This window comes from Anser anser (assembly GCF_964211835.1).
Source record: "Anser anser genome assembly, contig: HAP1_SCAFFOLD_226, whole genome shotgun sequence".
Taxonomy (NCBI): Eukaryota; Metazoa; Chordata; class Aves; order Anseriformes; family Anatidae; genus Anser; species Anser anser.
In genome coordinates this window covers 1-25947 of record NW_028153724.1, presented here as the reverse complement: position 1 = coordinate 25947, position 25947 = coordinate 1, and the positions used below count along the sequence as shown (strand labels likewise).

Sequence of the window (25947 nt, the reverse complement as noted above, 5' to 3'; positions counted from 1 at the left end):
CTACGGCTCCCACGGATCTAACCCTAACCCCTACCCCAAAAAACCCTAGAAACCCTAACCCTAAAAACCCTTACAGTCCTAACCCGATAAAATTTACCACACTAGACCTACGCCTAAAAGCCCTAACCCTAAAAATTAAGACCCTCTAAACCCTAACCCAAAACGTAAAGATTCTCAAAGCCCTAACGCTGGAGACCCTAACCTTAAAAAAAAAAAAATAAGACCTTAAAACCCTAACCCTAAATACCTGACCATAACTAAAACCCTAAGACCCTAACCCTAAAAACCCTATCAACACTAAAACCACAAAATACTTTAAAACCTTAACACACTAACCCGCAAACCCTAACCCTTATAACTCCAACCCTAACAACCTTAAAATCCTAACCCTAAACCCTGGAAACCCTAACCCTGAAACCCAACCCTAGTGCCTTAGCCCTGAAACCTTAAAACCCTAACACCTTATTAGAAACACTCTGTAACCAATACCATAGGCTCAGGCAAGTATCTCAGTGAGGTAGCATTTTTATTCACGATTGCAATGGCAGGCGTCCCACAAGCCACCTACTAGTTCCATAACACAGTTTATATAATTTTTTTTTTCCTCTCGGTGACCAGGACCCTCCCCAGTTTCCCCATTGACTGGGTAATCCATGTTCACAATCTATCCAGTGCTTCACAGAAAATACACAGCTGCTGGCCTGTTACTAGTCAATTTTATTTTTTTCTTGACTGTTTTCCTCTTTGAGGTGGTAATGTTTCTTACACCGTGATTTCCACCCAATTGCTCTAAGGATTCTGGTTGTCTGCATTTTACAAGGTTGTCTGTTAAGCTTTCTTATCACTGCAAGCATATATCAATACCACCTTCCTTCCCTCTAAACGATGTAACTCTGTGCAAAAACATTTTTATTCCCACAACCTTGATCCCCTTACCCTAAAATCCTTATTCTCTTTAACCCTAACAACTCTAACCACAACCCTAACCCTTCATATCAACCCCCCGACGCTAATGACACTGACTAATGATCCAAACCCCAAACCCCAGGCAACCAACAAAGAAACAGACACAAAGCTGAAAACTACAAAAAAGGCAAAACCCAGGATACAGACCCCAAATCACAAACACACTACCAAAATGCTACAGAAAAGCCCCAGACACAGGCCCCAAGCACTACAGCTAGGCCCCAGAAGCTCTAGACACATCCCAAAGCCAAAATGCGATCCCCAAACACTACAGAAAAGCCCCCAAACACCAGACACAGGCTGCAGAAGTCTACAAGCAGGCCCCAGCCACACCCGGATGCAGACCCCAACTGTCCACAAGCAGCTCCCAACCCACCCCCCCCATGAACTGGACCCCCCACCACCACCACCCAGATGCATGCCCCAGGCCCCAGGCCTCAGCCCCAGCCCCCACACCCCAGACTCAGGCCCCAAAGGTGTACAACCAGCTCCCAACTGCCCCCCCTCAAAGGGAGGCCCCAAAGCCTGCCAGAGGACCCTAGAGCGTACAAGCAGCTCCCAAACCCCCCGGCACAGGCCCCAACCCCCCCCCAGACACAGGCCCCAAAGGTGTACAAGCAACTCCCCATCCTCCCCAGAGGCACGCCCCAAAGGTGTACAAACAGCCCCAACCCCCCCAAGACCCAGACCCCTACAGCGTAGAAGCAGCTCCCAACCCCATGCCCCCAAGGCACATGCCCCAACCCCTCCCCCAAGGCAGGCCCTAACAGTGTACAAGCAGCTCCCACCCCCCCCCAGACGCAGGCCCCAAAGGTGTACAAGCAGGCCCCTACAGTATACAAGCAGCTCACAACCACCCCCCCAAAGGCAGGCCCCAACCCCCTCCAGATGCAAGCCCGAAAGGTTAAAACCAGCTCCAACCCCCCAACCCCCCCCGCCCCGCGCAGACGCAGGCCCCAAAGGTGTACAAGCAGTTCCCAACCCCTCCAAGGCAGGCCCCAAAAGTGTACAGGCAGGCCCCTACAGTGTAGAAACGCTCCAACCCCCCCCGCTTCCACCTCGAGGGAGGCCCTCCCCCCCCAGTATACACGAAGCTCCCAACCCCCTCTCAGAGGAATGCCTAAAAAAGTATACAAGCAGCTCCTAACACCCCCCCCCCCCCCAAAAGAGGCAGTCCCCAAAGGTGTACAAGCAGGCCCTCAAATCCCTTAGGTGTACAAGCAGGCCCTTCAAATCCCTTAGCCCCTGCGCCAGCTTTATTGGCGAGCAGCGAGGCTGGGGGGGGAGGGGGGCAAGACAGCCTTAAATAAAATACAAATATAAAAAGTGTTATAAATGGCTGTTATAAATCCAAATAGGATTACAATCAAAGTTTACAATTTATTAAACGAATAGAGGCAAGCAAGCAGCGCTGGGTGCGCCGGGAGTCTCTGCTCCCCCAGGACGCACGCCTGTTACGTAAGGCGGCTGGTTTTGATGCTCCCAGGCTAATACATATTCATTACTACTTCGAGAAGAGGCAGGGTTATTAGAATTGGTTTCCGGAATCCGAAACCCCTCCCAGGGGCGCCTGCGTACCAGTCTCTGGTGGTCTCTCGGGGCTTGCTCGGGCTGAATGCTGGTTGTCTTCCTCTCAGGCTTTTGTCCTTCAATTGTCCTTCAGCTCCCCCTTCCTCCTCGTTTGGGAGCCTCTGCGCCGGATTTCAGAAACTCTAGCAACATCCCCTGCAGTAGTCAGCACTTTTCCCTAAAAACCCCTTTGTTCTCTTATCACCTAGACCCGGGCCTCGATGGTAACCCTTCAAATCCCTTAGTGACACGAATTGCTGGACCATTCCTTACAAAAGGAAGGATAAAATATGTAGAGGAGCAATGGCACACGCGAAAGCCCAGCGCCGCGGGCAGAGGCAGCGAAGGTTGACGGCAGAACAGTGCTCGGTTTGAACACGGAGAGGGAAAGCGAGGGGAAGGTGGCCGAAGCCGGCCGCAGTCTCTGAGCTCTCCTCCTCCTGATTGTTTTCTCTCAAAGCCATTTCTGTCTGTGTGCGGGCACCCGGAGCCGGCAGAAGTCCCCGTGAAGTCCTTCGGCAGGACGGAGGGCTGCGTGGGCTCCAGTGAGAGAGGGAGTTAGGAGAATCTTATCAAGTAGAGATAGAGCGCTGACAGCGTTAAACTAGGATGCTACTTAGCGTCTTTGCTAACTATGGTGCATTGTGCCAATTAACTAAAGCAAGAAGCCTTGGGCCCCTTACCAAGGTCAGTCTCCTGATAAGAGAGTGAGCCTGTCTTAAGAAACTGGGAGAAACTGGTCCTGCAGATGGACAAGAGCCAAGGAGCAACTGAGTCTGTGCAAAGACAAGAGGTCAACTAGCGGTGACGAGGAAGAGTCATCAATCTTCATGCCCACGACCTCCCGTGCTGCCCAGCGCTGAATAAACATACCTACTTTACAATCTCACTGATTGTGGAGTCCCTTTTCCGCAAGTCACTAGCAGCGGTTTCTTCCGCAGAGGTTTTCCCAGAGCCGCTTCAAAGCTTCCCTCGCGGAGCTGGGGCGTCGCAGGGGGTCGTCAAAGCACGCACGCGTGCACACACACACACACACACACACACACAGGCGTTGTTGTCCAAACAGAAAGTATTTACAACAAATTCGACAAGCGGTTTTCCTCTGCCAGCAGCAAATGCCTGAGGGCCCCTACAGCTTCACAAATCATAGCACAAAGAGCCTAAAGTTCCTCTAAAATTTAGGGAAATGATTCAAAATAGATCTGCTAGGGGAAAACGATCACTGGCGGCAGGGTACACAATACACGCGAGTCTCAGCTCTCCTCCGCAGGGTCAGTGCCCACGCCCAAGTGCGACGCTGATGGCACCCGAACATTTGCTGTAGCAGGCAGCAGAGCCAGCAGCTCAGGGGAGCAATTTTAAAAACCAGGAGGCACTTAAACCAACCCTTAATTGACCCAGTTACTGCAGGAGAGTCCCGACTACTCGCCCTGGAGTCCTACTGTCACCAGCAAAAAGCACCAACCAAAGCTTGGGGGAACTTTGGTACAGCACAAGAGAAGGGAGTGGGGGTAGCGTAGCCGTATCGCAGAGCTGCTGCTTTTCACACCATTTTATCATCCCTGATAATTGAAAGTAAGGCCGGGTGGGCTGACCCCACCACCACCACTCCTGGCAGCATGTTTGGTCCACAATGCTAGAATAATTATTTTGCTCCCTCCCGCCCCTACAGCTTCATCATCTGAAAAGATTACAGTCAAAACAATGGCATACACAAATAAAAGTCAAGAGTTGACATAGTAACTCCGGGATTTGGGTATCAACTGTCCGAGAAATCAGAACACCCAGGCTTCACAATGTGCCCAACATCGAGCTGTGCCAAGGGGGGGCGGAAGGAAGAAGCTTTCCGTTTAAGCCTTCAGAGCATCGCTCCATCACTACGTCAATTCACAGCCACCACAGCGTGCCGATGGACATCTTTCTGTGCCAAAAGAAACAAGTGCTTTGTCCTCTTGATATCAAAGGTAGCCACCTCTACTTACGGAACCATGCACAAGACCTTAACTCTGACCAGCAGGAAAACTTAGGACAACTGAGTGCAGATCCTGCCAATTTCTACCAGTTCCAACTGTGCTTTAAGTCTCATTGCAAAGCCTCAGTTAGAAAAAGGATCACCTCAGGGTATCCAACAAGAAGAAGAGTTTTTTTTTGTTGTTTTTTTTTTTTTTTTTTTTTTTTTTAATATACCATAGGACTATGCAGTTCAATCATCAATCATCTTGGAAAGCTCAAGGAGGAGGTCATCCTCATCCTTCCCTGGGTCCAAGTCGAGCTCGGCTTCCAGTATGCCGTCTGAGAGTTCCCAAAGTAGCATCTCTAAATCCTCGTCTACAGATACGGGCGCGTTGCCTGTGGAACTCAGCCGGCGTGTCCTTGCTTCTTCTAGCTGGGAAGAAGCTGAAGTCGAGCTTGAGAACTCCATTGGCTCCACGGATTCTGCCTGGCTTCCAAGATGTGCTTCAGGTCTTGGCAGAGCAAGGAAGAGAACAATCAGTATATGCCATTTCTTAATGGGAAATCCCTTTTCTGCAAACCGGCTCTTAAAACCGTAGCCAACCCCTCCTGCACTTCAATCTTACCCAGGGATTGTTATTCAATTAACCCAGGGCTACATTTAGAGCCCAATATATTAGCAGGTACATTTTTCAGTTTGGGGGTTTCTCTGTGAAGCCAGAGCACCCGGAGTCTAGCAGAGATGGTTCAATTTTTGTAGCAAGAGGCACTTTGCCACCTTGCTTAATTTTCCTGTAAAAATGTTAAGAAGTCTCCATCTGCAAATATCTGTTTACTAAGTTAGTCATTTTTCCCACGGCACACTCAGCAGAGTTTGCTCCCCACTACAGGAAGCTGATCTGCAGCCATCACTTCCCTCTGCTCTCCCTGCACTCTTGTCACCTTGTATGTTTGTTCGGGTGGCATTCTTGAGGACCAAAAGGCAGAGGACACTACTCATCATTTATCACCTCACGAGGAAGTAGAAGAACTTCACCTCATCCTCATTTAGGTATTCAGACAGAGCAAGAAGTCACTGGAAAGCTGTACCGACTTGCAGCATTTAAAGAAAGTAAGTCTAATTAAGCATTCCTGCTAGCTGCTAGAAAGTCATTTCACGTGACTTATTTATCTTATAAGATAAATAAGTGACTTATCCTCTGATGGATTTGGGCTTTAATTATCTCAGAACCCTCCTTTTTTCCCCACCTGTGACAGAACTTATGTTTCACTGGGGATATACACCGATTGAGAAAAAGAACAAGTTGTGGTCATCACCTGTTTTGGGGATTTTCTTCAAGTCTGGTGGCTGGGACGTGCTCCAGCGTGGCTGGAACAGCCTAGAAAGCAGCAAAACAGTGTTTAGGACTCATGGGTAAAAGATTCCTTACTAGCTTTTTCCTCCATGCTGCTTCTCCTCTGGCATTGCGGAGCCTTAGCCAAAATACAAAACCAAGGTGCTCCTGAAGAAAGTTAATATTCACTTGGAGGTTACTAATGATCTTGTGTCTTTTAAGAACACAGCATTAATGGACAAAATCCTCCACACCAGAGAAATCACAGAATCACAGAGGACTAAGTAAATAGTGCCATTAATCTAATAAATATGGAAGGGTACTACAAGAATTCTGTAGGCAGCTACTGGATTTAAAAGGAAACAGAAGGCCTGTAGAACATTTGAGTTTTCCATCTTTTCTCCTAGAGGAGGGTATAAATTTTACAAGGGATCCATTTCTGCATTAGCCCCTGTCCTTACCATAGCTGCTTTTTTGGCTGGAGGTCCCATTGTGTCTGCATCGGAGGCAGTCCGTGGTTTCACAGCTGCTACAGCAGAGGGAAAACTGCCAGGTGCCTTACGTTTCAGTGCCTTCTTCTTGGGGGAAGCGACTTTCCCATCCCAAGGCTTCGCAAACATGTTAAAGTTGGCTAGAGTAAAAGGAAGAGAGAACTGATACAGTCTTGCTCTGCCTCATGAAAAATCCACGTTCTCTTCCTCATTTCCACGGCCCTTCTACACAGTTAACTGTATTTGGCCAGCAGAATTACACTGCCATTGCCTGGATTCTCAGCAATATCTTCCACATAGTAAACTCTGTCTACCAACAATCCATACAAAGGAACAAAGAAAGTGAATGGCTACAGTAAATCATAATCCAGGACGAGGGAAACTCAGACACAGAGCGATCCCAAGTGCAAGCAATACTCTAAGACGTTGTATGAAGTCTAGTAAGATTCACAAATGTTGACAGCTTTTGTATTTAAAGTCTTGCTCCCTCTAGGAAAGGAAAAGCAGCAGGTATAGTAAGACAAGAGAGTGTATGCAACTGTTGTACCAGCTTCCTCTCCCCTGCAGTGATGTCCCACAAAATTTATTAAGTTGTTCTACAAAATCCAAATTTGTAGAGTCATATTCTAGTCTCCCATTCCTGACCTAACGTCTGGCTGGCAGGAGAAGAAACGAAAGAAAGCTGGGTACTTGTTTTCTTTGTGTGTTTATTTCCTCGTGTCCCGTGAGACAGAGAGAAAGGCTACAATGTGCAGTGCATGCAGCCTTTAAGCCCTCCTTATCTCCCTCACACAATCTCATTTTACAAAGTTGATATAATCTTAACAACGAGGCCTTTGATCCTCTGTCATTTTTGACAGAAACTGGCCCCCCACATTAAGATGCTGATGCATGCTTTACAAACACATACACGTGTCAAGCTAAGCAACACATGCCAAAGAGGAAGGTGAACTTGAACTCAACACAGGGAGGACTTCATACCATAAACAGATGGCAGAAAAAAACAGAATACCAAAATTAGACTAAAAAGCCCCTCAATGTGTTAATTTTCTAGTGGGAAATACAGAATACCATCACGTAATTAACGAAAACAGACATGGTTGCACGTTCTGGCCCTTCTTTGCCTTTGAACTTTGTAGCCTTAAACTCTTTTATCCTCCGCATTGAAGGAAAAAGCAAAGCAGATCCTGAGCAAATGGAACTTGCTCAATATGGGAAGCACCTCACCGGGGCAGGTATTAAAGCATCTTATTACCTGATAGCTTTGTGTTCCATAACGATTTCTGCCCGGCTGGGGCAGGTCCAGGTTGTGCTGGGGGAGCTGGCACATTTCCTCCACTCTGCTGCATCCGCAGAGCTTTCTCGCGCTTTATTTCTTCCAGGGTTTTAACACGCACTTCTCCTTCTGGCTTGGCTTTACCTGCCGGCTCCTTCGACTGCACTTTGCTGGGCCCGGAAAGAGTGAGCACACTCTGCTTCTTGGGCTCACCCTCAATTTTTGCCCCTGCGCTGGGATCTTTGGTTTTACCATGCCATTCAGCCTGGGCTTTGGCTTGACTTTCTCGAAGAGCTCTCTCACGATGGATTTCCTCCAGTGTTTTCACATGGATCTCTCCCTTTGGCTTAGCAGCCTTCCCTGTCATCATCAAGAAATGAGAAGCACCAGCATTTAAAGAGAGTCCAACAATAGTTTAAGTCTCCAAAATTTGTCACAGTACTAAGGAAAACTAAGCCTGAGCGTTCCCAATAACCCATCTTAGGACAATAGCCTAACATTCTCCTCCTCCTCTGAGCCACTTGTTGTATTTTGAAGACCAGCCCTATCCAGAGAGAGTTGCTACACAGAAATGCTAGTTTACTTGATTACTTTTTCAGACTGCATTTCAAATTCCTGCTCCCGGCAGTGGCTCTATTCTAATTGTATATGATGGTTCACAGAAGCAGCTTAAAACCTTGACAAGGCACAAGCGGAAAATAAACACACACCTAGAGGCAGATTTCTGATAGTGGCTGTCAGAAGAGCTTCAGCACTCGAGCAAGGGGAACCAGTTCTTTGTTTTCATTTGAATTCCTTTTTAGGGCTGTATGAAAACGGTCTAAGTTCACGGAAAGGAAGAAGGAGAAAGTATATTTAATAGCCAGTTGTTACCTTTCGCAGTACTAGTCCGTTGAGAAGGTAATCCTAGTCTCTCCTTCACAGACTTGGGAACTTGAACTGCAAAACAGAAAAAGACCAAATTAGGGAGGCTGCATAAACGTCAACTTTGTGTTCACATTCGAAAACAAGGCAGGAAAGGTAACTTTGAATCCCGGTGATTAAGACCTCAGCCAACATGCAAAAAGAAACATCGCAGGAAAAGGACAAACAGAGAGCCTAAATACAAAACCCGTGAATCACATCCAGATGCCTGTTTAGTAGCTGTACCTCTCTTTGGTGCTTTGTCAGCATTTCCCGGAACCTCCACCTTCTTCCCCAGCCTTTCAGCAAGGCTGCGCTTCACGGGAAGGGCGCTTACATCAGCTTCAGACAGAGAAAACAAGGAATATTTTAAGAACATTTCTTTGCAGGAAGATTTGAGAACAGTCAACCACAAGCTTCTATTTTTCAAGCATATTTTCATAAAATTGCCTTTCAGCTGCTAAATGGTTTTTTTGCCATTTCTGCAGTCAACACAGATCTCCACTGCAACGCATTTTCCTCTCACACGTCAAAAATACTCTTCGATGCAGTCATATAGAGAAGGCGGCACCTAAATAACAGCTCATAAAAAGTTCTTACCCACGGAGGCTTTCCGTTTTCCTTGTTTCTCAGCAAGATCTAGTCGAACCACAGGTTCCTCCCCTAAAACAAAAGTAAAATTTTTCTATTTCATAGAGACCAGTAGCCAATAGAAATAGTATACTGTTAGCCCATGTCCAAAAAAACCCAGCAAGACACTGTTTTGACAGCTAAACCACACAAACTCATATTACAACTATAATTAACTTAGAAAAAGTATCCATAGTCTCAGTGTTTGCCTCAAATTCCAGCTGAATGTAGTCGAGAATGAATCTGAGTCTGCTTGACAGCTATACTTTGTGCAGAACAGAGCTGCATAAGCAAGCAGAATATTATTAGGTACCAATGCTGAGAAATATTCCTTTCTAAGGTGAATGTCTATGAGTAAAAGTACTTCTTCACTTCTTTCCCTTTCAAAGGAATTTGCACAACTCTAAACAATATAATTTATACACAGACTCCTATCGCACTACTGTCCACACGTGCCACTGTCAGCCTCTTTAAAGCTTCAGAAATTGCTTCTTACATAGCACTGTCCTCTAGAGCTCTTTCTTCTCGTTACTCTCCTGTTTTTCAGTTATCCCCCTATTTGCATACTGACACATTTTTTTCTTTCTCCTGCTACTGCACTTAACCTGAGCACCAAAGCTTTCCAGTACAACCAGGGACTTTCAGCATAAAAGCATGTTTTGAACAGAAGGCGGCAGCACCAGGAGGCTAACAGGGGTGAATTGCCTTCCTTCTTGCTTAACCTTCCAGTTGAGGAGTAATGAAATCAAAACAAAAGCATTAATTATTACCTTCCTCTGTAGACAGTGTCACAGTTCTCACCACTGTCCGGACATTTTCCTTTTCCGGAGCAGGAAAAATCATAGAATCGACGGGAGGAAGAGAAGATCTTGAAGGACCTTCTGCTCAGAGCAAGCAAAACATAAGGAAGTTTACCAAACAGAAAAAACTATCACGAAGAACAAAAAACTGTAATTATTCATTACTGTCAAACATACAGTGACCAGAGCATGCAAATAAGAGAGGTGACTAATTTGCCTCTGGTTGCCCTTGGAATTCCCATCTAGAATACCAGCTGGCTGAGAATCAGGTTGCTCGATGCCCCCAGCTAAACATGGAAGTCTATCCCTCAAGCAGCTCCCAGCCACCATCACCTGCCATTCTGAAGCCAATCAAATTTCACTTCTTTGGCAAATAGTTGGATTCACCAAAGCATAGCCAGCTACCCGGTATTACTGGAAGAATTTTTTTTTGAAAGAAAAATCATCACACAGGATGAAGGTGAAGAGGGTAAGAAAGTAGGGAATATTAACTCACCACCGTGTCTCTTAGTTTTTTCCTTCATTTTCTGCAATTTGATTTCTTCAAGTGTTTTTATTCCAAAATTCAGACCGTCCTCTGAAAACAGAAAACAGTTAATGAGACTAAGGCTTAGAGGCACTCACTGAGGACCACAGATCCTCAGGCTTCTTAGTGCTCAGGAACTTTCAGAAGTATTTAGAATAAAGCCTGTCAACACTCCTCACAAGTGAAACAACCATAGAATCAATGGCATTTTGCCCCTCCTTTCACCCTTCAGGGTAAAAACTGTAGTTTTAATTTTAATCCATTTACGTGATATTAGATCCCTCTATCGTTAGATATGGCTTTCAACAGTGGTTGCCAGGCTGCACGTGCAGCCATTTAAACTCCATGCTGTGACCCTGTTTTGTTCTCCAAAAGGAAAGAAAAGGAGTTCAACTTTCTGACCCAATGGGCACATGATGGTATCAGGGAGAAATGAGATCATGGAAATAACCGAGTCCATTCAGCACCCCTACATTCTGTTGTGTTTTTACGCCACATTGCTTTTGAGTTAATTGTCAAGTTCTCCTTCCGATTTATCCTACTACAGGTGCTGGAATACCTTGTTTAGCAGTAGTAGCACTGGCTTTCCGAGTGGAAATCATCCGTAATCCATTTTGGCCTTCCTCAGCTGGTTGCTGGACGGGAGTTTTAGTTTCTTCTCCTTCCGCAGAAAGCTGGTCTGAAGGGGAAAAATCTATTCAGTTATGCATAGGCCAGATTGTTCGTGATTATGTAGCTCATGCAATGACACTTCAGTCCATGGTTCCTATAAAAAAGCTTTTTTTTTTTTTTTTTTTTTTTTTAATACAGCTACACTGACCTGATGAACTCGTAAGTAGACTACCCTAGGACAAAACATCTAGGACTCTAGATTCTCTCTGCAGCTTTAACTACTACACAACATATTACTCTTCAGACAAAAAAAAAGGAATTTCCTTCCTAGTTTCACATAGAGCTTTACACAACAGACCAACTAAAGCCAAGAGTGGTTCTAAGCTTTCCTCCAACATTTCAGGTTCTGTCCACTGACTGCCAGACAAAGCCACCAGTGACCTGACCAGACTGCCTGCCCTATCGCTAGTCAGACCTCAGGTCATCTGTGATTTATACATTGATTTACAGCACAAATTCCTTCCAAGAACCAAAGACTTACACAATCATTTACAGCACAAATTCCTTCCAAGAACCAAACCATGCTCACCATCATCATCTTCATTATCATCTGCAGCATTGATTACAACTGGAGGGTGTGTAGGGCTTGGGACATTTTCCGAGTTTTCCACTACTTCAGGCTACTTCAGCAGGTTATTTATTTATTTATTTATTTTTAACTGTATTGAACCTCTCAAGTAAGCTAGGAGCAGACTAGGAACAACTGAGCACTTGTTAGAGTGTGCCTTTTCACCTGGACTCATGTTACTTTGAATAAATTAACAAGGATAGCTAGTGATAATTTGTGATTTAAGGAAAATCCAGATACGTGAGAGAAAGAGCAGCGTTAAAGCAGTTAAATTCCTGCATTCCTAAGTGCTCTCTCTAGCCAGTTTCTGAATGCTTCTGTTCTGTGGCTAGGATTTGGTCCGCTTGACCACAAGATCACTAGTAAAACAAGGATGCCGTCCAGTCAAACCTTCAAATGAATGTAACTTACCTAAGGTCTACTGTTTGCTATCAAAGCAGGTAGCTTTGTCCTAATATTCTGTACAGTTGACCAATTTTAGCACGGAACTGAAATGCAGTCAGTTTAATGGGAGGGCTTTGGAAGCTGCCTTCAACAGTCAGTTCAGCCCTGTAGTCAGAGAGCAGATCAAGCCATGTGCAGGGTTGTGACTTCTCTCTTTAGAAAGAAAACCACTGAGCCAGACAGTTCCATGTTGAGTATCACAACAGGGAATGACATTTCTTCCCTTTGTCTTTCAGATGCAGAGCTTACTGATGGAAGCCTTCAATACTCAGACTAAACCTACCATCAAAACCGACGACCTTTTTACCGTCCAAACCAACCATTTTTCCATCAAACCCAACAACTTGGGTTTTGAAATGAAACTGGTAAGCCACAAGTCTTTATTGAATCTATTTTTCAGTGAAAGGGTTTTCTCTGTAACCTGATCATTTAAACTGTTGTGCTTAAAAGAAGGTCACTTGCAAGAGCGGTTATAATCCATGCTATAAAATCGAATCATCCTCTGGAAAGGGAAAAAAGGAGCAATTATCTTGCATGTACTCTTGATAAAGGAGGAGCTACACAATGGTATATAGTTTCACACTTTGTTTTTGAGAATGTCCAGGCTTAAGTAACAGCTCTTGATGATAAATGAAAAGATTAATACGCAGTGGATTTACACAGAACATTACGTTTTTAACAATGATCGATACAGAGTATTTGTCATGCATATCACCTGTGTACACCAAGAAATACTTATTTCAATATATATCTGTACAGTATTTACATTTTATATTTAAACTCTAACTCAAAACTTTTTCCAAGAAAATACAGAAATGAAACTGGTAAGCCACAAGTCTTAATCTGCAGCATTTGGTCTACAACAGACCTGGCTTTTCCAGCAAGCGTATCTACATAGATATGTAACAAATCTTAAAAATAGGCATTGTTTTTATATATGAAGCATTATAAATGCTGCTTGGTTTATAAAGCTTCGGTTTTGTACCCGTTTAAAACTCTTCAAAATGTCAAGTGATTTAGAGCTTACTTTGTCAGAATATTTTATAATGTAAGTCAGTCCAGGGGAGTTTAACTATTATATACAGTTCTCTCCCTAGATTGCACTGGCAACGGGGCAGCAATTTAATGCTAGAAATAATATACTTCCTGCTACGATCTCCTCAGTTACATGTTACTCTAAATAATTATTTCTGCAGGGTATAAGAACTTCAAATACAGCAAACGAACTCTCAAGGCATTTCCTTTGTGCTTACAGGTAGACACCGTCGCCTGGCTGGATAAACAGATTTTCTTGAAGGTGTTATTTCAGCATATAAGAATTGATTAAAAAAAAAAAAAAAAGTGCTTCATGGCTTATTGGTTTTGTAATCTCACAGTTCTCCAGGAACACTTGATTTGCTGCATTTCACCATTACGCTCGTCAGTAGCACTGATTCTGGTTTATCACTATTTGCATTACAAATCTCCTTGTCCAAAGCCTAAACTGATGTATGCACTGCTTGAAAACAAAATTTGAAGTTGCAGAGCAGAAGACTCAAGTCATTAGGTTAGCAGCTGCGTAACCATACTGCTTTCCAAATATAAGATGTAGAGCTTATTGAGTTTCTATGAAGAGTTTAAATGGCTCCCATTAAGCAAAGATGTCCCCACACTGATACTTCCTCTTAAGCAAGGATTCTACCTCCTTTGGCTGAGGCTTGCTCCCTTACATTCGAACATTCATCCAAGTAGCCTGCAATTCCACATTCGTGGGGGAAAGTCTATAGAATAGAAAAGGTTCCTCCAGTCTCTTCCTCTCAGCCTTTTTTTGAAGCATGCAATAAAGCAAAACATTCACAGGCTGACCTTCCATGCAAAACAAGGCAACTTAGTAAGACAGGAACCGCAAAACTGATTGCTCTTTAAAGTTAAAATGAGATTTGAAATAGATCAAGTTAGCAAGTGGTGTTAAGTCTGTAAGTAAGTCTGTTTTTGCCAGTGCAGCACAGTTCCCTATCATGTAGCCAGAGCTGCTTCTGTAGCTCCAAGAAGCAAAACTGCTTTGACAAAATACTGTGTCATGAAAGCATTCGTTGGTGCGGTAGGCACAGCTCAGGTTCAACAAGTTTCTGAAAAAATGAGTACTAACAGAAGCAGCAGCGTCCAAAGAAACACTTTATGTCCCCACTGCAAAATGAGGGGCTTTACCTTGAGTGTTATGCACACTGTCAATAGAAAAGCACCGTAACAGAATCTGCCACGGCAGTTTGTATGTTACTGAAAGACCATCAGAGTGGGACTGCAGAAAGATCTTTCAGAAGTTCCAAAAAGCATGTGGGGGTGGGAGTATAGTTGTGTTAGATAACACAATCTTAGATAAAGATTTTGGTCTTAACGTAAAAGTAAGGGCGTCTACCGATTTCTTCAACTCCAACAACTGAAGCACAAGTCTGAAAAATCGCCTTTAAGAATGCAATGAAAATATTTAACTCTTCTGTATGTTCATAGTTTGTTGTCAAGCAAAGGAATGAATGCTGATGCCTTAACTATCAAGAGCTGTAGCTTACAGAAGGACTACACCTTCCTGGTTTTTTCCCTTTAAAAACGTTAAATGCATGTGAAATTATTTGGGGGTGTTTTCACATGCAAAGCCTAATGCGATGCGTGCAAGCCCTGTCATCTTCTTCCTTTAGTAGTGTCGCATTAAGGGGTGTAGCCGATTGACCGTTACGGGTGCGGTCGGCTTCAGGGTACTGAACTATCACGGCCACGGATCCACCACCAACGCAGCACGCCCTCGCTCTAGTCGCGTTCAAGGAGAACTGTCACGGCCAGGAACAATGCAATTAAGTGCAGTTTATTACGGCAACAGATACACAGGTCCTTTGGATTGCCAGTGATAAATTCACTGTCTGCAAAAGCAAGCTAGCATGCATGAAATGCACAGGTACACGGCCTAGGTATTAAGACGTTAAAAAGCATAAAGACGCTAGAGATTTCTAAGTTTCCGTGGAGACGCCTGGTATAACCAAGCGTTCAGATCTTACCTCGCAGCATCCCAGTGGGCGGGGGGGGGGGGGGGGATGAGAGGCTCAGCCTGTCGACTGATGTCAGAAGGTATCCTTCGTGACAGTATCTCCCCCAACATTCCCTTTCTCTTAAGCCAATTGATATTATTTTCTATCTTTTAGGTGGAGCTTGAGTGACTCCAGTCATGCGTATCTTGGTTGTGATTGGTAGAAATTACCTCGCTTGCGTTTAAAGGTACAGGCTCCGAGAAATTCAGAGGATGTGCTCAGTGAGGGGTGGTTGCACCTTGGAGGCGGGTAGCTTTTGGGATGGAGGGGTGCTTATAATGCCTAGTCATTTAAGGCAATTACTCCACAAGGAGAAGCAAGGAAGAGAAGGGATAAAAGGGAAAAAACAAGAAGGAGAAAACCAGCTCCAGACTGACCTATAGTAACCTTTTGCTCATTAAGGGTCATTAAGGGTTAACACATTAGAAATCACACCTGTCAAAATGCTAATCCTTGCTAATGTGGGATTCGGTGTGTGTCCCCCTCCTCCTGTACCCCCTCCCCCCCGGTGTTCCTCTGTAATGCGCAAGCTCAGTAGAGATAAGTTAGGTGAGCTGTAATAACCAATCAAAAGGAGCCAAAGAGAGAGTTTTCACAAATTTCCTGTGTATGAATGACAGTGATTCGAGTCAGAGGTGTGCTTGCTTCGCGAAAGATAGCCAAGTACCTGACTCTGCAGAGTTCTGTAATTAATTATGTAATTAAAAGACCTTGGTGTGCATTCCAACTCTGGGTGAATAATTGGCGCGGTGCACTGGGCACGAACCTGCGGATAACATCTGTACTCAGTGTGATGCCTACAGACAATCCTTTACTGTTGGGACCTGCATATTTTTCTGTGCGTTCAACACAAACCCTTTGGCACAACTAGTTCCCTACGTAGCTGCCAGTTCACCACTCAGTTGCACTTCTGAAGAGGAAAAGCTATTTCCATCTAATGTAGGAGCACATACTCTAAATGCAAGCTTCACTCAGCTGGTCATTTACTGCAGGACAAGATTTGAAAACTGTTGTGGAGATTCTGTTGGGTTTTCTGCTTACAGAAAAATTAAGTGCTAGATCGCCCTCTACTCCACTTTGTAGTGCTGCGTTTAATGGAGATTCAAAGAATTTCATTTGCTCCTCCGTTTATGGACAATGAGCTGAAGGAACAGGTACAGCACGTTAGCCTGGAATGCCTTCCCTCCCAACCAAAGTAAACTGGAGCTGTAACTAACACAAGCAGAAACAAGGCTTCCACGTTTTCAGCTGAATAAAGTTCCAACAAAATCATCCTCTGGGATTTGAAGCTTACTTCAAATTACATGCCAACAACTCTTTTCCCTGAAAGGTCTTGCCCAGTTCTTACGTCATAGTAAAGTGTGTACCTATAAAATTTACAGTTAACGTCTTCACTTAGTTTGTCCAATTTTTGCATTATCGCTCAGCTGTGTGCTCATTTATAAGTTGATGCATGTATACAAGCTGCTGCTCAAGTCCTACGTCTTGTTTGCAATTCTTTGTTTCCTTGTTGCCAGCCTATTGTAAAGCGGATCCCTGCTGCTACTTGCTCTAGAAGAAAAGGAATCATCGGTTTGGTTACCAAATACCCGCTTCTGGAAACCAGAAGTGTTTTGGTCTCTCTTCCCTTCGAATGACTCCACACCTCTCATCAGATAATGGATTGCTGACCTAGAATCAGAGAACATCCCAAGGTGGAAAGGGCTCACAATAATGAGCGAGTCCAACTCCTGGCTCCACACAGGACCACCCCAAAAGCAGAGCCTATGTCTGAGAGCATTGTTCAAACACTTCTGGACCCCCGTCAGGCTCGGTGCCATGACCATTGCCCTGGGCAGCTGTCCCAGTGCCTGAGCACCCTCTCAGGGCAGCACCTGAGGCGCACGGGTCTCGGCGGGGCGGCCCGGGAGGGGAGGAGGACGGCGGGGCGAAGCGGCCGCTCCCTCAGAGCTGTCTCCCCGCCGCCTCGCCCGCACGTCGGGGCTTTTTCGTGTCGGGGCTTTTTCGTGTCGCGCCCTCTGGCTCTCGCCGCGGGCGACATGCCGCTCCCCAGCGCGGACAGCTTGCGCGCGGGGCCTGCCCGCGGCGGCGGCGGGAGGGAAACCCCAACCGCAAAGCCCTCCCAGCAGGGAGAGCTCGGGGTGAGGGCCGGTCCGGCACCGACAGTAAAGACACGCCGGAGGAAACGCTCTGCTTTTAGCCGTGAGCACCGCGGCCAGGTTGAAAAGGCGTCACGCTGGAGCTCCGAGTTGGGCGGCGTTCCGAGGCCGTTGTGGCAGTTGTGGAGACGGCCTCGGCTGAGGTGGCGGCTGCTGTCGCTGCTGTCCCCTCTGTCCCCGCTGTTGCCGCTGTTCCCGGCGCCTGGAGACCCCCGGCAGCCCCCTGTGACAGGACCTGTGGCCCCGGGGAGCAGGACCTGTGGCCCCCTGTGCCCGCCGCCTCGTCGGCCATCCCGGCAGCAATCCTGCCAGCACAGAATAGCTCACTGGCTTTACGTGCGTTTCAGGGTAAAGTGACGATTAACTTCTATTTCCTGGCTTGGGTGCTGCTTTATTCTTTAACGGAGCTTCAGGTTTAAAGGTTAAACTCAGTTCTGTCAAGGTTAAACTCAGTTTCGTGAATGGCATCTTGGACAAAATCTTAAGCTGTGATTGACTCTCTGCTTAACAGAGGCCAAACGTGTACCTACTGAGAAGCAGGTCATAGGTGATAAGCCCTCACAAATTAACTTGCTATCACAAAGTGACGCCCAGAAAAAGTGTATTCAAAAGCTAGGCTCATTATAGAATCACAACAAAGCCATCATGACTGGTGCAGTAGACAGTGAGGTAGAGGGTGAGCCCTGGAAAGACAGAAGTAAAGTAGCAGCGAAATGCAGGTACCTTTGTGCACACGAAGCAGAAAAGCGCAGGCAGTAAAGTAATAGTGCTCCATTACTAGCGTGAGCAACAATTATATATAAATCGCAACCATTATCTATTAGATAATAGATAATAATTAATAGATAATTGCAAAGCTCCAAAAATGCAATAAATAACTGATTCCCCTCAGAGAATGTCATTTGCATTTTTATATTAAAAAGACTCCAGAGTTGTAATGGATTAAAATCCTACGAAAGTGAAAGAAATGGCATCAGCCACTAGTTCTGCAGAAGCTAAAAGTAATACTGATAGAGTTTTGATGGAAATTTTTCCTTTGTGTGTTTAGTTTGGGGATTCCTTTTAAATCATTCATACCAGCAATTTAGTTCTTAAAGGCCGTTTCTTTGAGATTAAGTGACAGGACTTGTACTACTCTTTTCTTCTTGGAATGCTTCTTGGTATTCTTACGTCAGCCAGAACATTTGTCTCTGCCGCAGATGAGAACAATGACCATAGTTAACAAGCCCAAATCTTCAAAGTCTAAAAAGCCATCTTCAAGGCGGTCTGGCAAATCCAAGAAACCGAGTACTAAAAAACCGATGTCACGCACCGCAAACTGGGGCCGGATACCACCTGCAGAAGATTCAAGCCAAGTCTCTGTGGCCCAAGGATGTGGAGGTGCTATTTATTGTAGATCCTCTGAAAAATCTAAGCCTTTTGCCCAAAGAGATCTAAGTAAGTGTGCGCTTTATCCTGCCTCTGTTTTCTTCAAAACAAAAGTAGAAAGTGGTAGTTCTTGCTTGTTGCACTGATAGAGAACGGGACTACTGTGAATAAAGACTTCCAAAGCGATTCTCCTAAGGCAACTGAAGTGACTGACGTTACAGAAATTAATTTTGATATATTTACAGTCGACAGAGAAATATGGGGAGCATTTTGTAATGCACAGATTCATCCATATCTTTTCTGTTTTGCAAAGAAAAGTGTTTGATTGTTGCTATTCACAGGTTCCATTATTCACAGGTTTTTGAATGCTAAGATTGCTCAGGAAAAGATCTGATATTTGTAGGGGTACCGTCATTCCTAGTTATTTGTTTTTACATTGTCCTTGCATTTATTACCATATAATTTCAAGTCTAAGTTTGTGGTTGAAGTTATAATAAGGAAAAAAGCATATAATAAGGAAAAAATTAAAATGGTTGACTAAACTTTTTTTTCCCAAAACGTTGTGTTGACCAGCCAATTTGAATATGGCGGTATTAAAGGTGTCTGCAATAAGTTTTTCTGTTTTGGATTGTAGCTAGTTCCTCTAGGTGCTCCTGCAGAATAGTATTTTTACTATGCCTATATATACTTTATATATTTACTATACCTATATATACTTAATACCTTTCTTAGAAACAAACAAACAAAATCTCTTTTTAAATATAACTTTCTTGCAGTTGTTAATGATGGAATTGCTCCGCCACAAAGGATTCTTTTTCCACCTGAGAAGATACGTATGGATTGGCAAGAAACACAAAGTGTTGGAGTTGGCCTGTACAATCTTGGCAACACGTGTTTTCTTAATGCTACTCTACAGTGTTTGACCTACACCCCCCCACTTGCCAATTACATGCTTTCTCTTGAGCACAGCCAGTCATGTGAGTACTTTCTAACAGTATTTTAAATCTGTTGGATAGCTGTGAAGGTGAAAGAACAGCAGTGATTCTGTGAGACAAACTTACTTGCCTGATTTTACCTGTAGAAGCTGGCTTTGAGCATTGTATTAGCAGCGGGCTCGGAATAGCATATGGAGTGCGTTTAATGCACCATGTGTTTTTTTTGTTTGTTTGTTTGTTTGTTTTTTTAAAAGGATCTTTTCTTGCTTCATGGGAATAATGAAGTGCATTGGACAGTAATGCATTTAATGAACATTTGGCATTTGGGCTATTTGGGCTTCCTGCTGCTAGAAAGGCAATAAAATTTAGGATGTTGGCATCATAGGTCTTTAGTCTGCACAGCCGAGGTTCCATAATGCACTACAATAAAGGGTCTGTTTGTTGTTGAACCAATTAAAAAAAAAAAAAAAAAAAACCTAGAAAGCAATATGAGCTGTTATGAACACGACTAGATTTTTTTGTGGGACTGTATTAAAATCTAGACTGATTTTGTCCTAAATAAAATGTTGTACTATAAAGTAAATGTTGTACTAAACCTGTATGCTTTTTAGGCTGGTATCTTTGTATCGATACCTAGAAATTTAACTGTTTTCTTCCTGTATATAGAAATCGTTTCAGTTAAGAATCCTGTTGAAAAAAGGAGGGCAGAAGTACTATTACATACATTACTGTAATTTTTCCTTTCTCCCAAAGGACTCGTAGCTCTGTATCATGAAGCTCACCTGACAGCACTGTGCTGAAAATAACCCACATTCTCTTAATGCTGTATCATCAACGTCAAATATTCTTTCCTCATACATTTTGCAACCTGTGGAGTTCACATTCCTGTCAGCCTTTACAAACGTGACTTTGCAGTAGTCTTTTAGATTTCTCATCACAAAATGCACTTGAATACAGGCTTAATGGATATTTTTATTCTATAAAGTTGTGTGAAATGAAATGTTAGGAGGCTGTTGGGACAAGGAGAGTGGATATTGTATCTATAGTTTAAATGTTACTTATATGTTTGTTTGTAGTTATGTCTGTTTCGCTAGACTGGGATGCTTTCTTCTTTCACTCTTCAGGTCGTGAACAAGATTTTTGCATGATGTGCACGATGGAGACTCACATTAACCAGGCCCTGCGTTGCACTGTTGATGCCATCGAGCCTACGCGTGTTATCAATAATCTCAGTCGTAAGTGGCTTCAGATGTGTTTCTTTTTCAGCATCTTGTAATCTTCAAATAATTATTTGATGTGTATAAATGGTTTTAACACTATAAAGAAGAGAGATTTTAGAAACAGGAGAATTACTTCATTTTTAAATGAGGTAAATACTATCATCTTCTTATTTAGGAATAGGACAACATTTCCGTTTTGGCAGTCAAGAAGACGCACACGAGTTCTTGCGCTATACTGTTGATGCTATGCAGGAAGTGTGCTTGAATGGAAGCACCAAGTAAGCATAAACAAATTCACTTTTATACGTTCTCTAGCACCTTTTAGGCCTTTATTTACTATCAAAACTGAAAGTCTAGGTCATCCTTGGTTTTCATAAAACTCTTTGAAGAGTTAACTGTGTGCCTTAAATCTTCTGAGGTCTGATTATAATTTATTTCCAGATTGGACAGATCTTCTCAAGCTACCACCACCATTCATCAAATATTTGGAGGATTTCTAAGATCAAGAGGTACTTTTAAAAATATTCCTGTCCTTAGAACTGATCTGTGTCTTTTGTCGGTAGTAAAGCAGTCTGTAGTTTGTCTGAAGTAGTATCTATCGACAACTTGAATGTGGACAGTTAGTCTCCTTCACGTGTTGTTAAGCATTTATATTTTGCTTCCAGTGAAGTGCTTGAATTGCAAAGCAGTTTCGGATACGTATGAGGCATTTCTTGATATCACTTTGGATGTAAAGGTAGGAGGTTTTGTAAATATAATTCATGATGTTTAAGTACATGTATAACTTTCTAAATTAAACTTGTTTAACTTAAAAAACCAAACCACGTACAATGTTAAAATATAAGAGCTTGGTGGTGGTTAGAAAGTGGATTGGACTTTGTCCTTCTGTGGAACCCCTGTAAATAGTCTCCACGTCTGCATTGGGTTTAAGGGGAAAGAATTTTATTGCTGCACAAAGTATAATACTGTCACACTTCTTTGTTGTTCTACCTCAATATACATCTAATTGTTAGACTGCTGGATTTGTTGCCAGTATTGATGACAAAGCACACTATAGATGCTGTCTGCGTTACTGGAAAATGATTTGTTTCAAAGTAGAATGACTTCCAGGTGAGGTAAACGCTGAGCATGCTCTTTCTGCCTCCTTCTTGACAGTGCTCATAGTAGATCGCTTAAGTATGTATTAGTCAGGTTCTCTTATAAACTCCTAGTGCGTCTCTGGAATTTTGAATTTACAGTGACTTTACGCTCTTCTCTCTCGCTCCTCTAGGCGGTTTCATCTGTTACCAGAGCTCTAGAACTATTTGTGAAACCTGAAGAGCTGGATGGAGAGAATTGCTATAAATGTAGCGAGTAAGATCATTACTAATTATGTCTTAATACTAGATATTAGTTTTATATATTACATGACTTAGAGCGTAAGTTATCCTTTAACTTCATTTAGAAATAAGGAGACGCAGCTTTGTTGTTGTTGTTGTTGTTGCTTCATTTCGTAGTAGTGGTGAGCTGAAGCAAGGAGCTATGGAGAATGATTTGGAGTGGAAGGCAGCAGCAGGTTCCTGCAGGTCCCAGCGTTCACTGTGAAACAAAGTTAGATTGAGTGTCAGGGAATGTGAGCTGGCTCCGTGGTAATGAATGTTAGCAGCCTGTGCTGGCTCACTAAACAGCGTCTTGCACAGCTCTTGAACTGTGAAACCTGTCGATGTGGACTAATGCCTGAAATGAGCTCCCTTAAGCCTAACCCGTGCACAGGGAAAGCCTATTGAGTTCAGGCGCTCTCTGTGCTGATCAATATGTAAGATGTTTCTACGTATGTGAGAAACAATTGAACATTTGCATAAGATGGTTTGGCAAAACAAGCTGTTAGTCAAACATCCCCTCAGAAAAGCACAGAGTGCCCGGCTCAGTTCTGTAGGATTCATGCCTGACCCCTCTAAATGAAAAATGCAGTATCCACTTCTTGTTGTCGGATACTAAGGAAATTAGGGTGTCGAATCAAGAGCGTCCAATAGGTTATTAAAGCAATTTAATCCCAGGTTCGTCTTGGCCTGCGGATCCTAGAAAGCAACATGCAGCGTATTCAGGATTCTCATAACTGATGTCTGAGGAAGAGAAAGAACTGTAATAGCACCTCACATCTGAATTGCATGGTCTTTCCTTAATGTGCTCTTTGAGGTGTGATCGGTTCAGTCACACTTAAAGCCAGAATTTTCTGTCTTTTTGTGAGCTTAAAAGGAAAGGCCTTGCACATGTACAGTACTTTTTCCATTGCTGATAACTGTTATTAGTCTTATATATAACTCATTTTTAATATTTTTTGTTTATATTTTATAACTCCCTGGTAATACGCTTTCATGAGAGATTCCTGTTCCCGCTGTGCTCTGAGTTGTTGGTAAAACTTACCTTCTTCTCTGTATTAACAAACGTGACATGCAGTGCATGGGTTTATGAAAAGAAAAAACCAAACATATGATGCAAGTAAATATCATTCAAATAGCATAAGCATGCGTGAGACATTAAAAGGAGTTTGTTTTGGGGGCGAAAAAGAAGATGCTTTCAAACACTTGTCTCTGCTTGTTTTTAAGGTGTAAAAAGATGGTTCCTGCATCCAAGAGATTTACCGTACACCGTTCTTCCAACGTTCTCACAATATCACTGAAAAGATTTGCAGATTTCACAGGTGGAAAGATCAACAAGGTATATTAAGAATATACCTTAAGAATATAGAGAAATGGTCTGCTTTTATTTTCATTTTCTCTTTTTTTCACTTTTCTCTTAATATCAGTAAAGTTCCTGCTTGACAAGAAGCATAAACTTTCCTCTGAGAAGGCTAATTCATCAGGAAACAGTTGTCTGCAACTTCTAGTATTAAACGTTGCTTATGGGAAGACTTATTTTTAGTGAATCAAGAGATATATTCATATAATTCCAGTCTCTGTTTTTTGGAAGTGTTTTTCTCTGGCTAGTCTGCGAAGTACTCTGATATAATTTTTCTATCTTCTTGGTCTCTCTTTAGGAGGTAAAATATCCTGAATATTTGGACCTCCGAGCCTACATGTCTCAATCAAGTGGAGAACCACTCCTCTATGCCTTATATGCGGTGCTGGTGCATCATGGAATCAACTGTCGCACAGGACACTATGTATGCTACATGAAGGTAGAAGTCAACATCATTTCTAACAGGGTAAAAGGTTGTGCTGGCAAACCAGTTAAAGTGTTACTAGTAGTACTGTTTCTAGGCAAAAAGATTTTCTGAAATAATCCCAAACTTGAAAATGGGATCTTGTATAAAATCTTAAGCTGTGATTGACTCTCTGCTTAAGAGAGGCCAAACGTGTACCTACTGAGAAGCTAGGTGATAAGTGTTTTTGTACACTTATAAGTGGTCATTTTGTAAAGAGACTGCTGAAAAATCTGAACACTGCTGCTGCAGAACTCTGAATGGGGGGCTAGCAACTGTTTTAACTGATCTGGAATCTTGAGTTTACTTTTCAGTGGACAGGAGGAGAGTCTCTCAAGGCAAACAGAAATAACACCCGATACTCATGTCAACATAAATTTATGCTCAGAGTGTAGGTGTAGGAACAGCGTCGGTATGTATATGGAACATCGGGAGAGGAAACTATATCGGTATTTACAGCTTTTCTACTTCCTTGTCAGAGAGACGTTATCTCCAAATTAGAAATTGATGTATTTTGAATAAGGGCTGGTGGATCGGATTTATTCTTACTAGTGTTAATATTTGCTCTTGAATAGTACTTAATATCTGGTAACGCATCAATCAATCGTCAAAAATAAACTTAAAAATGTGTAAGGCTTATCTCGTTGGTCGATACAAAGACCAAGGTCTTTTCTCTTTTCTCTTTTTTTTTTTTTTCCCAGTATTGTTTTTCTGTTTTCCTTCTCACTGCAGTCTTGATTTTGTTTCTTGTCCCTTAAGTATGTTTTCAATGTGTTGTTGAAACATTTTCCCTTTCAATCCGAAAAAAGGAGCTGTCACTGGTGTCTGCAAGTTGAAGACTGGAGCTTATCCGAAAATCACTGAGCCCAAGAGCTGTCACCTTAGTCTTCCAATAGGACGGGGATGTCTTCATTTCTCAGTTAAATGCATTTTTCAGGTTTGTGTATTATTTTCTCAGGAACGGAAAGTGTGCGCACAATTTGCCAGTTGTGGGACTAGGAGTTCTCTTATTTCCTGTGCTTTGTTTAACCTGTCTTAAGTTTAATGGATAGCAATCAAGGTGTACTAGAAATCTGAAAACACTTTATGCTTTGTTCTCTCAGTCATTTTGGTATAACAAACTAGCTTATGGTTTAAACCCTCCATTAGGTTAGCATTTTCCCTAAACGTAACAAGTCCCTGTGTGCTACAGGAAGACAGTAACAAAAAATTAAGTATAGATATTCATCCTGTCATTATTCAGCTTCTGCCTATGGACACACAATTACGCTTATTTAAAGCGGTATCCTCTTGAAACCTAATCAGCATGTTAGAAAGGACTTAGTTATCGGCTTTTGTCCTGGAGGGCTGAGGTTTGGTCTGTTTTGTTTTACATTCAGCATTTCCTTTTCTAGCTTCCATTCCCCTGTTGTTTTGCATGAGGAAAACATGCAGCTTTACAAAGTAGAACGGAAAGAGATGCTTTTCAGTCTAACTTTTCAGTTTTTTGTAGGAGTTTTAAATGGGTGCAAAACAGCATAAGTACTGCTGCCAAAGTTATATTCAAACAAGTATTTCTTGGAGAAGCAGAAGAAGCCCAGGGAGAAATAAATTTACAAACATGCTCTTCATGCTCTCCTTTCCCAAGATTTCTCTGAGATATATCCCATAGTCTGTGGGTTTTGAGGTATGTGGTTCCCAGGAGTGAAAAGGAGGGCCAAACAGCTCTCCTCTTGGATCTCAACGTGCCAGGGCTTTAGTGTACTGCCACTTATGGCTCCGCTTTTCACCTGGAAAAAGCGACCTCATGCTGTAAACTGAGGAGCCCTGCAATTGTTCTACTTGTTGTTCACTTGTGGTCACTTTGAAAAATACCAGCTAAATTACTGGCAAGACTGCACCCGTTCTTAAAAACAA

At 43.1% G+C, this 25947-nt stretch overlaps 1 protein-coding gene across 1 annotated transcript; it reads left to right on the top strand.

Annotated features, from left to right (window-relative positions):
- The first annotated feature begins 15191 nt into the window (after nucleotides 1-15191).
- LOC310890967 (ubiquitin carboxyl-terminal hydrolase 42-like) lies at nucleotides 15192-25503 on the top strand. Its single transcript, XM_083853281.1, has 10 exons — nucleotides 15192-17695; nucleotides 18547-18784; nucleotides 19492-19692; nucleotides 20775-20885; nucleotides 21046-21148; nucleotides 21312-21379; nucleotides 21536-21606; nucleotides 22141-22223; nucleotides 23456-23567; nucleotides 23887-25503. Exons 1-10 carry the CDS (start codon nucleotides 16955-16957, stop codon nucleotides 24124-24126), a joined length of 1968 nt encoding a protein of 655 aa, XP_083709407.1. The 5' UTR covers nucleotides 15192-16954; the 3' UTR covers nucleotides 24127-25503.
- Nucleotides 25504-25947: the final 444 nt, after the last annotated feature.